Source organism: Chelonoidis abingdonii, chromosome 2 (genome assembly GCF_003597395.2).
Source record: "Chelonoidis abingdonii isolate Lonesome George chromosome 2, CheloAbing_2.0, whole genome shotgun sequence".
In the NCBI taxonomy this organism is placed as follows: Eukaryota; Metazoa; Chordata; order Testudines; family Testudinidae; genus Chelonoidis; species Chelonoidis abingdonii.
This window is the reverse complement of record NC_133770.1, coordinates 113,901,145-113,914,638: the sequence shown is the minus strand read 5'-3', so window position 1 is coordinate 113,914,638 and position 13,494 is coordinate 113,901,145. Positions and strand designations below refer to the sequence as shown.

Sequence of the window (13,494 nt, the reverse complement as noted above, 5' to 3'; positions counted from 1 at the left end):
GGGATGGTGACTTGCCTGCCTGGTGCGAAGGTTGCGGATCTCTCAAGACATTTAGACAGATTATGTGTAGTGCTGGGAGGAGCCAGTGGTCGTGGTACATGTAGGTACAATGCCTAGGGAAGGGTAGGAGAGATGTCCTGGAAGCCAATTTAAGACTGCTAGGAAAGAGACTGAAATCCAGGACCTCTATGGTGGCATTCTCAGAAATGCTCCAGTTCCACGCTCAGGGCCAGGTAGGCAGGCAGAGCTTCAGAGTCTCAATGCATGGATGGATGATGGTGTAGAAAGGAGGGGTTAATGTTCATTAGGAACTGGGGAAACTTTTGGGATATGTGGAGCCTATACAGGAAAGATGGCTCCACCTAAACCAAAGTGGAACCAGACTTCTGGCACTAACATTAAAAAGGTTGTAGAGCAGTTTTTAAACTAGGAGATGGGGAAAGCCGACTGCTGCAGAGGAACATGTGGATAGACACAGACTTCTCTTAGGGGAGAGTCTGATGATAGGGAACTTCCAGGTTATATCAGGAACAGAGGATGGAAGAGGATAATGTAAGGCCGGATCAGATGATAAACAGTCACATAAAAAAAATCTGGCACATCAGAAAAGGCCAGACAAATACAGGGACAAGTTTTTAAGTGCTTGTACATAACGAATGCTAGAAGTCTAAATATATAAGATGGTGAACTAAAATGCCTTGTGATAAAAGGAGGATATTGATATAATAGGCATCACAGAAACCTGGTGGACTGAGAGCATCAATGGACACATCATTCCGGGGTACAAAAATATATCGGAAAGGACAGAACAGGTCGTGCAGGGGAGGAGTGGCACTATATGTGGAAGAAAATGTAGATTCAAATGAAGTAAAAATCTTAAGAGAATCCACATGTTCCAAGAATCGCTGACTGTGGTAGAATTTCATGCTCTAATAAAAATATAACATTAGGACTATTATCGACCACCTGACCAGGACGTAAAGTATGTATGATGGAATACTAAGGGAAATTAGAGATGCTATCAAAATTAAGAACCCAATAATAGTGCGAGATTCAATTATCCCCATATTGACTGGGAACATTTCATTTCAGGACGAAATGCAAAGATAAATTTCTCAATACTTAATGACTGCTTCATGGAGCAGCTGGTATGGGAATCCACGAGAGAGAGGCAACTCTAGATATAATCCTGAGTGGAGCGCAGGAGCTGTCCAAGAAGCTACTATAGCAGGACACTTGTGAAATAGTGGACCATAATCGATAGCATTCAACATCCTGTGGGGAAGACACCTCAACAGCCCAACACTGTGGCATTTAATTTCAAAAGAGGGAACTATACAAAAATGAGGGGGATAGTTAAACAAAAGTTAAAGTACAGTGACTAAAGTGAAATCCGTGCAAGTTGCATGGACCCTTTTTAAAGACACCATAATAGAGGCCCAACTTCAATGTATACCCAAATTAAGAAACACAGTAAAAGAACTAAAAAAAGCCACCATGCTTAACAACCATGTAAAGAAGCAGTGAGGACAAAAAGACTTCCTTTAAAAAGTGAAGTCAAATCCTATGAGTGCAAATAGTAAAGGAGCACAAACACTGCCAGCTTAAGTGTAAGAGTGTAATAAGAAAGCCAAAGAGAGTTTGAAGAACGCTAGCCAAAACTCCAAAGGTAATAACAAAATATTTTTTAAGTACATCAGAAGCAGGAAGGCTGCTAAACAACCAGTGGCTTGACGATCGAGATACAAAAGGAGTGCTTTAAAGATGATAAAGTAATTGGGGAGAAACTAAATGATCTTTTGCTTCAGTCTTCACGGTCTGAGGATGTTAGGGAGATTTCCAAACCTGAGCCGCTTTGTAGGTGACAAAATCTGAGGAACTGTCACAGATTGAAGATGTCTTAGTGGAGGTTTTGGAATTCAAGTGATAAACTTTAAACATAAACAGTCACAGGACAGATGTCTCAATCCAAGAGCTGAAGAACTCAAATGAGTGTGATATTAAACAGCATAAACCTGCTTAAATCGGCTTCTGGTACCAATGACTGGAAGTTAGCTAATGTAACGCCAATTATTTAAAAGGGCTCAAGGTGATCCGGCAATTACAGACTGTAAGATCTAACGTTATTGGTACGGGCAAATTAGTCGACAACAGTAGTTAGAATAAAATGTCAGACACATAGAAAACAAACTGTTGAGCAATAGTCAACAATGGTTTCTGTAAAGGGAATCGTGTCTTACTAATCTCTTAGAGTTCTTTGAAGGGATCAACAAACATGTGGGACGATAGGTGGATCCAGTGGACATAGTTGTACTTAGATTTCAGAAAGCCTTTGGCAAGGTCCTCACCAAAGGCCTCTTACGTAACATTAAGCTGTCATGATAAAAGGAAGGTCTTCATGGACTGAGAACTGGTTAATAAGACAGGGAACAAGTGGTAGTAAATTATGGTAAATTCTCAGATATGGAGAAGGGTAACTAGTGGGTGTTTCCCCAAGGGTTCATCCTTAGGATCCAATTCTATTCATTTATTGCATAATGATCTGGATGAAGGGGTAAACAGTGAGGGCGAAAGTTTGCAGATTGATACAAACTATCAAGATAGTTAAAACAAAGGCAGATTGTGAAGAACTTAAAAAAGATCTCAAAAACTAATGATTTGGGCAACAAATGGCAAATGAAATTGAATGTGGATAAATGTAAAGTAATGCACATTGGAAAAATAACCCAACTATAACTATACAAATATGATGGGGGCTAATTTAGTTACAACAAGTCAGGAAAAGATCTTGGCGTCATCGTGGATAGTTCTCTGAAGATGTCCACGCAGTGCGCAGAGGCGCGTCAAAAAGCAAACAGGATGTTAGAATCATTAAAAAGGGGATAGAGATAAGACAGAGAATATATTATTGCCCTGATATAAATCCATGGTACGGCCACATCTCGAATACTGTGTACAGATGTGGTTCTCCTCACTCAAAAATAGATATTCTAGCACTAAAAAGGTTCAGAAAAGGGCAATTATAAATGATTAGAGGTTTGGAGAGGGTCTCCATACGATGAAAGATTAAAGAAGCTAGGCCTCTTCATCCTGGAAAAGAGGAGACTAAAGGGTAATGATAAGGTATATAAAATCATGAGGTCATGTAGAGAAGTGAAAAGGAAAAGTTATTTATTTAGTCCCATAATACAAGAACTAGGGTCACCAAATGAAATTAATGGGGCAGTCAGTTTTTAACAAGGTTCTTCACACAGCGCACAGTGAACTTGTGCGAACTTCCTACCTGCTAGGAGTTGTGAAGGTGGCCTTAACAAGTTTAAAAGGGAAACTGATACTATTCATGTGGGAATAGTCCATAAATGGCTATTTAGCCAGGAAGGGTATAAGAATGGCGTTCCCTAGCCTCTGTTCATCAGAGGATGGAGATGGATGGCAGGAGAGAGATCACTTGATCATTGCCTGTTTGCTTCACTCCCTCTGGGGCACCTGGCATTTGCCACTGTTGGTAGACAGATACTGGGCTAGATGGACCTTTGGTCTGACCTGGTACGGCAGTTCTTCTATTCTTATGATGAAAGGAAACAAATACACATAATTAATCTGTGAAACTCACTGCCACAAAATGTAAAGGTCAAGAGCTCAGCGGGTTTCAAAAAAGAATTAGAATTTACACGAATAATAAGAGTATCTGTAGTTACATTAGGTGAAATATGTTTTTATTTTAGGAGATAAAATGTTACATTTCAAGGTATAATATGAAACATTTTGTACTCATCACTGTCAGAGACAGAATACTGAATTAGATGGACCATTGGTCCACTGGGGCATTAATTTTCAAAGTAATTAAAGGATTAAATTTCAACCTACGAACCACCATGACAGCTGCACTTCTCTGTGACTATGCAGATCACAAAGCCCAGGACAAAGCATGCAAGAGCTAGAGATAAAGCTCTCCGTTGAGGGACTCTGACTATGGAACAATCTTCCAAAGGAGATCAGGTGAATTCCAGTCTTTAGGAAAGATTTCAAAGCCTTCCTCTTTGAGAGTCTTTCCACCATTAGTGACACTCACAAAATAAACCTCCCTTCTACTCCCTTATCTCTACCAAACAAAAATAAAACAAACAAACAAACAAACAAAAAAACACCCACACAGCCCTACCCCAAGTAGACTTTTGACTTCAAAAAGAGAGAAGTGCCACTACTTTGCTATTGCTACTAGTTTTATGTGGAAAGCACTCAGATACTATGGTGATGGGCAGCAAAATGGAGTTCCTATGTTCTCAAAGAAACATGGTAAACTTTAGGTAAATGGTGCTGGTCAGAATTGGGGGACATTAGCAGAAGTGTGCAGATTGGCATGCACATCACCTGAGTAAAGTCCATGAGTCCATGAGCACTAATTTCACTTGCACATTTTAAAAATAAATGAAAGGTTCACACCTCATTCTGATGGAGCACTTCCAAAATCCAACATTATAGGGCAGACTTTTTTTCTTCTACGTGATCTAAGGGTTGATACTCAAATTCAGAACTTTATGTAAACATTTCTTAAAAGAACTTGTTGTTGAAAATAAAAGATCTGCATTTCAGGAAGGATTATTTGAAATAAAAGCACACTGCTGTATCTGGCCAGATAGAAAGGTGCCACAAAGAGACAGGCATTCCATTGCTAATGCAGAGAATAAGACAAATGTACAGATAATATCCAGACACCTATTTCATGTCTAAGTCCCAAAAGGATCCTCAGTCCATGTTGAGACTGACATCTCCCTACCTATCTCACCTGCTGGGCCCAATCTGGCAGGCAGGGACATCCCTTGGGTAGGGCGAATCAGGGCCACCGCTCTGGGCCCCACTCTTTTGAGGGGGGGCCACAGGCCAGTGCAATTGGCTGGCAAGGCTGGTCCCAGAAGAGACAAATCCATCACTTCCGCCCTGAACCCCCTCTTTCCAGGCCCTGTGCTTTGGCGGGCCCACAGCCTGTGCGATTGCCCAGCGCGGTCAGTCCCAGAAGAGACGAATCCGTTGCTTCCGCCCGGGGCCCCGCATCTCCCTAGGGACAGTCCTGCTGGTAGGCATCCTCTGAACGCGCCTAACTCCACACAAATGGCCAGGAGAGGGAGGACATTTCCCTCATAATCTTTAGCCCAGTGATTAGTGTACTCATCTGGTATGTGGGAGTCTCCTGGTGCAACTCCACCCTCAGCCCAATGATGAGAAGGGATTTGAACAAGGATCTCCCACCTCACAGATGAGTACCTAACTACTGAATTAGAGAGACATTTTCAATGTCTCTCTTACATAAGAACAACCATACTGGCTGACACCAGTGGTGCATCTAGCCCAGTATCTGTCTTCCAACAGCGGCCAATGCTAGATGCTTCAGAGGGAACGACCAGAACAGGGGAAATATCAAGTGATCCATCCCCTGTCATCCACTCCCAGCTTTTGGCAGTTAGAGGCTTAGGACACCCAGAGCATGGTAGTACATCCCTGACTATCTTGGCTAAAAGTCATTGATGGACCTATGCTCCATGAAATTATCTAATTATTTTTTGAATTCAGTTATACTTTTGGCCTTCACAACACCCCCTGGCAATGAGTTCCACAGGTTGACTGTGTGCTGTGTGAAGAAGTACTTCCCTTTGTTTGTTTTAAACCTGCTGTTTATTACTTTCATTGTGTGACCCCTGGTTCTTGTGTTACACTGCTCTCCAGCCAAAATGCTTCTGAAATAAATGTAGTCAAACTTTACTAATTCTGGGTCACTGAGAATGAAAATGATGCTTAAAATTGTTGATTGGCTCTAGTCTAGCTGTTGGGCTCCAGACTACAGCAGTGGAATCTCCTGGCAGGTGATCTTAGGGTTTCCATGTTCCGTGACCGTCAAAAGGATCTTCTCCCATTCTTCTTCATGGAAGGTGATCTTGTAGCCTGCAACAACATCGATGGTGTGATGGCAGCCCTCAACATCGTTCACGATCCAGATGAGTGGAGACTGTTCTTTGATTCATCGAAGACGAGTCTTCAAGCTGTTTTGCTGCATAATGGCAATGTTTTGCCATCAATTCCAGTTGGTCATGCAGTCCATATGAAGGAAACCTATGACAACATGAAACAACTTTTGAGGTGCATTAAACTATACCTAACATCAGTGGAGACTTTGTGCGATTGAAGTGTTGATGTCTCTCTTGCTGGTCTGCAGACGGATACACAAAGTACTGCTGTTCTTCTCTGCCGAATGGGATAGTTGTGCAAGAGATTCCCACACATCAAAAAGATTGCCATCTCCGAAGTCATTGGAGCTGAGAGAAAAGTGTTCAGCATCCCACTTGTTGAATCAAGAAGAATTTTTTTACCCTTACACTACAAGCTGTTTGATGAGAGAACTTTGTCAAGGCATTGACAAAATACAAGCACTTTCAAGCATACCTCCGTGGAAAATTTCCAAGGTAAGTGAAAGAAAAGGAAGTGTCTTTGTTGGTCTCGATTCATGAACTTTTTCGAGATGATGCATTGACCATGCACTGCGTGCTAAGGAAAAGACAGCATGGAAAGCCTTCCATTTAGTGGCAATATATATTTTCTCGGAACAAGCAGGACAACAATACAGGTTTGGGGTGAAAACCTCCTCCAAGATACTAAGCCTTGTTGCAACTATCACTAAGATACATTTTTTGCACTCTCATCTAGATTTTTTTCCCCGAACTGTGGAGCAGTGAGCGATGAGCAGGCGACGATTTCACTAGACATTGCAACAATGGAGAAAGCTGTAGGGCAAATGGAGCCTAATGATACAAAAGCAAGAGACAAGCCAGAAGCGCCGAGTAGACATGAATAGAACTAAACTATGTACATAATAGTTTTTGCCTTTTGTTTCATAATAATTTTATTTATATAACCCTTTTTGCTGATTAAATTTATCGAGTAAACGGACAGGTAGAAATATTATCATGGAAGCAACCATAAATACACTGAAAGAGCCTAGCGTTTACAATTTATGATTAAAACTCTACTATCTACACAATATACGTAGACATAAAATGTAAAAAGTTAAATATCTTAGAAACAGTAGCCAATCAGTTGTTTTAATTGTCATATTTGAATTCAGAACATCAAAATACATAATAAACACCACATTTTATCTCTGAAGCAGACGACTTCTCAAAAATTGTAGACCAGTGTTATGAGAAGAGGTAAATAACACTTATTCACTTTCTTCATGCCATTCACAATTTTATAGACTTCTGTCATATCCTCCTTAGTTATCTCTTTTCCAATCTATAACGTCCCAGCCTTTTTAATCTCGCCTCACATGGAAGCTTTTCCATACCCTTAATCATTTTTGTTACCCTTCTCTGCACCTTTCTAATTCTCATATATCTGTTTTTGAGATGGGGTGAGCAGAACAGCATGCAGTATTCAAGGCGTTGGCATACCATGGATTTATATAGTGGCAGTAAGATATTTTCTGTCTTATTATCTATCCCTTTCCATTCTGTTAGTTTTTCGACTGCTGCTGCACACTGAGCAGATGTTTGCAGAGAACTATCCAAAATGATTCCACGATCTCTTTCTTGAGTGGTAACAGCTAATTTAGACCCCATCGTTTTGTATGTATAGTTGGGATTATGTTTTCCAATGTGCATTACTTTTCAGTTATTAACATTGAATGTCATCTGCCATTTTGTTGCCCACTTGCGCAGTTTTGTGAGATCCTTTTGTAGCTCTTCACAGTGTGCTTTGGACCTAACTATCTTGAGTAATTTTGTATCATCTGCAAATTTTGCTACCTCACTGTTTATCCCTTTTTCCAGATCCTTTATGAATATGTTGAACAGGACTGGTCCCAGTACAGAACCCTCTCTCCATTCTGAAAACTGAACATTTATTCCTACCCTTTATTTCCTCTCTTTTAACCAGTTACTGACCCATGAAAGAACCTTCCTTCTTATCCCATGACAGCTTTTTTGCTTAAGAGCCTTTGGTGAGGGACCTCTTCAAAGGCCTTCTGAAAATTCAAGTACATTATATCCACTAGAACAGCGATGGGCAACCTGTGGTTCGTGGGTGGCACGTGGCCCATCAGGGTAATCTGGTGGTGGGAACTCCAGACAGTTTGTTTACATTTGCATGGCCGCCCACAGCTCCCACTGGCTGCGCTTTGCCATTCCTGGTCAATGGCACCTGCAGGAAGTGGCAGGGGCTGGCAGGCTGATGTGGCCTGCAGGCCACAGGTTGCTCACCGCTGAACTAGAACATCCTTGTCCACGTGCTTGTTGAAACCTCAAAGAATTCTAATAAACTGGTGAGCCATGATTTCCCTTTAGAAAAGCTGTGTTGACTCTTCCCCAACAAACCGTGCTCAATTATGTGACTGGTAATTCTGATCTTTACTATAGTTTCACCCAATATTTAATACAAAATGGAATAACACTAAGAAAGATTGCAACAGGCCCACTTCAGAATTCCCCATTGACCAAAAGACTATTCACCAGAGTTTCAAGCCACACAGGAGAGGTGTATAGTGAACCGTGATCAAATTTACTGATGACAAATTATTGTACAGATAGCAAACAAACAGGAGGAAAAAAGTAAACTGCAAAAATACCTGGAGAGAATAAACCAGTCTGGTTAATTCTTTAGTAAGTAGCTAATAGAATGTCAGGAGACATAACTATAATGTACTGGAATTAGGTCCTCGTACTGCAAACATGTACCGCTGAGTTCAGTGGGAGTACTCACATGAGTAAAATTAGCAGATGCATAAGGTGTTTGCAGGCTCAGGACCTCACATTATAAGGTCTTTGGGACAGAGCCTATCTTTTAAAATGTGTTTGTACAGCAACTATGGAGGTTCATATCTTCCACCCAAAATGCCCAAGTCTTTTTTAATCATTTAAATGTCATAAAACCTCTGTGAGAAATGTATTATCTCAGTTTTTCAAATGGGTAAAAAGAGAAGTGGATAACAAAAAGTCAATGTTCAGAAGTGCCACTGATTTTGAATGCTTCAATTTTTGGGAGTCAAGTCTGAGTTACTATGGGACTGATTTTTAGCAATTCATATTGAAGTCAATAGAAGCTGCTGTTGCTCCAAGTAATCACCATCTGATCCAAGTGATCTCAAATTGGGCTTTCCAAATAAACAAAAAACACCCAGTCAGTGGCCACTTTTGAAAAACAGGATCCTTACAGCACATCAACAGTGAAGTCAGATATAGAACCTTTAAGTACCATCTCCCAGTCAATTGCTCTACACAATTAGGTATCAGAATCTGGCCCTTACTCACACTATTTTACTCCACAAGTAATCCCAAATGGGATTACTCACAGAATAAGGTACTACTCAATGTGACTAAAGTATCTGAATCTGACCCTGAGTTGTAGAAACAGAATATGATTCAATGCACCTACATTTTTTGTGCATTATGCAGAGCTCTGTCCTCTACAGAGTTTCTGTAACCTTGGCAAGAAAATGTTCTACAAATGTAAAACTTCTGCTGAAAGAGGTTTTCTTTGAACTATTTTTTATTGGTCTTTTGACATCCTTAAAGCTAAGAGCACACACAGCCTTTTTCCATCCTCCAGCAAGCTCCTGAGTGCTGGTCACAACACAACAAATGATGTTAAGAGAATATTTCCCACCCACTTTATGAAAGAATGGATAAAATGGTCTTTTCCTATTTTGCTTTCTGCAGAAAAACACATACCAGTTGTTATTTTTCCTCTGACTTCTTTGCTGAGTTAATTCACAGACTAGAAGGATTATTAAATAACAAGGTAGAAAATAATAAAAGAAAGTATTTCATAACAACAAACTGTGGTATTGCTTTGAAAAGCCCAGAATTCCAAAACCAGGCCTGCATGTGTGACCACAAGTGAAGAGAGTGACATTTATCAACAGATGCAATAAAGTAAATATATAAGAGGTACATAAGTTTTCACAAAGGTTGGGATTTGCATTAGTGGCATACTCAATACTTACCCTTCTGAAGAGCTACAGTATCAATTGTTCCAAGGACAGCAGACTTACCGCTATTTTTAACAAAGCCCTCACTACAACTGTTTAGCTTATAAAATCTCACAACAGCAATTGCTTAAACCCTGCTCTGCAGGAACATGCTCTTAGCCAACCTTCCTAAACAATAAATGGTTTCTCAAAATCCCATGATACTCTGAAGAGGTTACTAACAAGGGGCAGACATGTCAAATTTGTTACAGATTTGGCCTGTTTTCAAGGCTTCCAAACAAAACGGTTACAACTAATGCATCAGCCATGCCTGCCCTGTAGATATTTTTGGAAATGAAAAGTGACATCTCATGAAGGTACAATACTGTGACCTGACGATTCATGAAGACACTAACACATTCTTTCATAAACATGTTCACTTATAAAGATGTAAATGCATGCTGTCCCAGGCAGACCCATGTTGAGACTGACTGACACCCATTCCACTCACTTACACACACAATTTATTTCTGTCAAGGGATTACTTATTAAGAGTGAACTCTTTGATACACTCACATGGGAAAACAACATTGCTATCAAAGTCCACCACCACCAGTTCTCAAACATCTTTCCCTGCACTTCTTTAAAAGTTTTAAGATGACTTTACGTACAATGTGGAGAATAAAACTAATGAAAAATATTAGGCATACTTTGTATTCTATCCATTTAGGAGGAGATTTTCAAAAGCACATAGGAAAATTAGGCAAACTTCCATTGATTTTCAATAAGAGTTAGGTGACACAATCCCATTTGTCCCTTTGCAAATCTCTCCTTTAGCCTACACATTCAAATACATAATCACAAAGAAGGCCGATTATTCTAAAACCTCTCATTTCTAGACACTAGGGATAATGATGATGGTGAGATCTGAGGTATCTTTTCCTAAACTGGTGAAGTTTGGGGAGATTCCTAAATCAGGCAGAAGGCAAATTTGAATTAGGATGAAAATATCACTCATCTACAGTCCTGTTGAGTACAAAAATGACATGTTACTAGGCACAGATCTTTTCATCCTCTGTGTTTCTGATTTGAAAGACTCTTCTCGTACACAGTCAGGATCCAGCGTTCCTTTCCACAGGATACCTGTATTCCTCTGACACAGAAAGGGTCTGTATTGCTCTTCACTTCCATCACAAGTATGGGCAACAACTCTGCTCCATCTATCCTTATGCTACACTATTTGACAGTCACAGGAAGAGTCACATAACAGTTGCCTCACTGCAATGTTTCGGGTATCAGTGCAGAATACTATACTATTTTATAAGGAGTACACTGAACACTAACTGAGCCTCTGCCTGAGTCCTGCTGCACAATCCCTTCTTTCTGAATGAAACTTAGGGCAGGTCTACACTAGAAGCACCAAATCGACACAGATGCACCAATGCAGCTGCGCCACTGTAGCACCATTGGTGAAGATGCTCTCTTCCAATGCTGTCGGCATAATTCCACCTCCACGAGAGGGGGAAGCTATGTCATGGGAGAGCGTCTCCTGCTGACATAGCGCTGATGTGGACAACACTTAGTTTGCCATAATTTGCATCACTCAGGCGGTGTCTTTTTCACAGTTAAGTTAGATCGACTTAAGCAGTAGTGTAGACTTGCTCTGAGTTCCCTCTAGTACAGTGATTTTCAATCTTTTTTCATTTGTGGGCCCCTAAAAAATTTCAAATGGAGGTGCAGACCCATTTGGAAATCTAAGACATAATCTGAGGACCCCCAGTGGTCCACTGACCACAGGTCGAAAACCATTGTTCTATGGAAACAACAACCTTCCGGGGACTCCTGAGACACAGTAAGCGAACCCCCAGGGGTCTATGGACCACAGATTGAAAACCACTGCTCTAGCAGTAGGAGTCAAAGAGCTGGAGTCAGTCTTGAACAGCAATCCCTTCCTCTACAGATCCCCTCTTCCTGCTGGAAAGAAAAAATATCTAGATCTCCCTCTTCAGCCACACAAAAACGCAGAATAGCCCCCTGCTTCTGCCTAATGTGTAATATCACTGAAATCAGCACATGTTCCACCACTAGTAACTATGACAGCAGCAGCACTGACCATGCCTCTGATCACATCTACAGCTGGTGTGAGTATCTGTGCTACTGATCCCCTCTAGTCCCAGTTCCCTACTTCCCCACCAAGGGAGTGAGTTAACTCCCACCCCCGCAACAATGGAGGGATACTTTCAAAGTGCCCCTTTCCCTCTCCGACATTAAGTAGCTAAATCCCCCTCCCCCCATGGCAGTGCAGGGATAGTTTCTAAGTCTCCTCCTCCCCCCCCGCAATACTGGGGCAAGTTTCTCTGTATCCCCCCCCCAACAGCGTAGGGATGGTTCCTAACACCGCCCCCACACCCACCCCTGTACCTTATGCGGGGCTCTGAGCAGGCGGTGCACCCCGGCCAACTGGGTGACGAGCGCGATGTCCTCCCTGAAGGTGTAGAGAGGGGGCCGGGTGGGCTCGGGGAAGTTGGTGCTATTGAAGGGGTCGGTGTCATCTAAGAACTGCACCCTGCAAACCAGCGTAGCCATGGTGCATCCATGCAAAATACGGCGGCAGCGGCAAAGCACGGGGTGTGGGTGGCTGGGCAGGAGGCGCCCCCTCCCCCCCGAACAAGAAATAAAAGTTGGAGCCCAGCAGCAGGGCTGCGACCCGCCCGCGGCGGCAGGTTGGCAGAGAGCAGGCTCTGCTCCCCGGCGCCGGGCTGAGCTGCAAAGCGAGGGCGGGGGAAGCAGGAGAAGCACCAGCCGCAGGAGCCGCCGCCGCCGCGGCAAGATGCACGCAGCGGAGCCCGACTGCTTCAGAGCCGCTAGCACGCCGGGATCATCGCCCCCTCCCCGCCCGGGTCCACACGGTGCGAGCGCCCTTCAGGCTGAGACAGGGCAGAGCCCCGGGGCGAAGCGGCCTGCGGGCGCGGTGCAAGGGCAGCCGGAGAGCAGCGGCGACAGCTGCTCCCCCATGCTCAGTCAGCCGGAGCCCGCTGCACCCGGCCGGGGCCGCTGCCTGTGGGAAACCCGCGCTGGATTAGTCCTCAGCCAAGCGCAGCCGGAGCCGCAAGGTAGCAGGCGCCCCCCAGAGGGCACAGGGAGGAGCGACACCCGGAGGCCACATTCCCCAGCCCGGGACAGTGGAGCGGGGGACGGGGACACCCAGTCAGCCAGGAACTGAGTCCCGCCCGCGCGGGAACTGGGGTCGGGGGGAGGGGGAGACAGCCTGCTAAAATCTGCCGGAGAGGAGGTGGGGAGAGAAGATCCTGGCCTGGGGACCAACACCCCTCCGCCTCGCATCTGCCAGAGGAGAGAAAGACATTCCATCTTCCCCCCTCCAAAAAATACTCCTAGACATAAAGAGAGTCCACCACCCAGTCATGTCCAACAACCCTCAACCTCCAGGGATGGGAAAATTTGGGGGGAGAGGGGAAGAGAGAGACTCCTACCTGGGGAACCCCACATCCTTCAGGGGAAAGAGACAGAGAGCACTTCAC

At 43.2% G+C, this 13,494-nt stretch overlaps 1 protein-coding gene across 10 annotated transcripts in view; it reads right to left on the bottom strand.

The window, feature by feature from the left end:
* The window catches only part of FHOD3 (formin homology 2 domain containing 3), a 1,052,879-nt gene extending 1,040,142 nt beyond the window's left edge, over positions 1-12,737 (bottom strand). For all 10 annotated transcript variants that reach the window (XM_075062615.1, XM_075062616.1, XM_075062618.1 and 7 more), the window contains exon 1: positions 12,377-12,737. In XM_075062615.1, the coding sequence (XP_074918716.1) occupies positions 12,377-12,541 (165 nt within the window). In that variant the 5' untranslated portion in view covers positions 12,542-12,737. The remainder of the gene's footprint in view (positions 1-12,376) is intronic.
* Between the last annotated feature and the right edge of the window lie 757 nt (positions 12,738-13,494).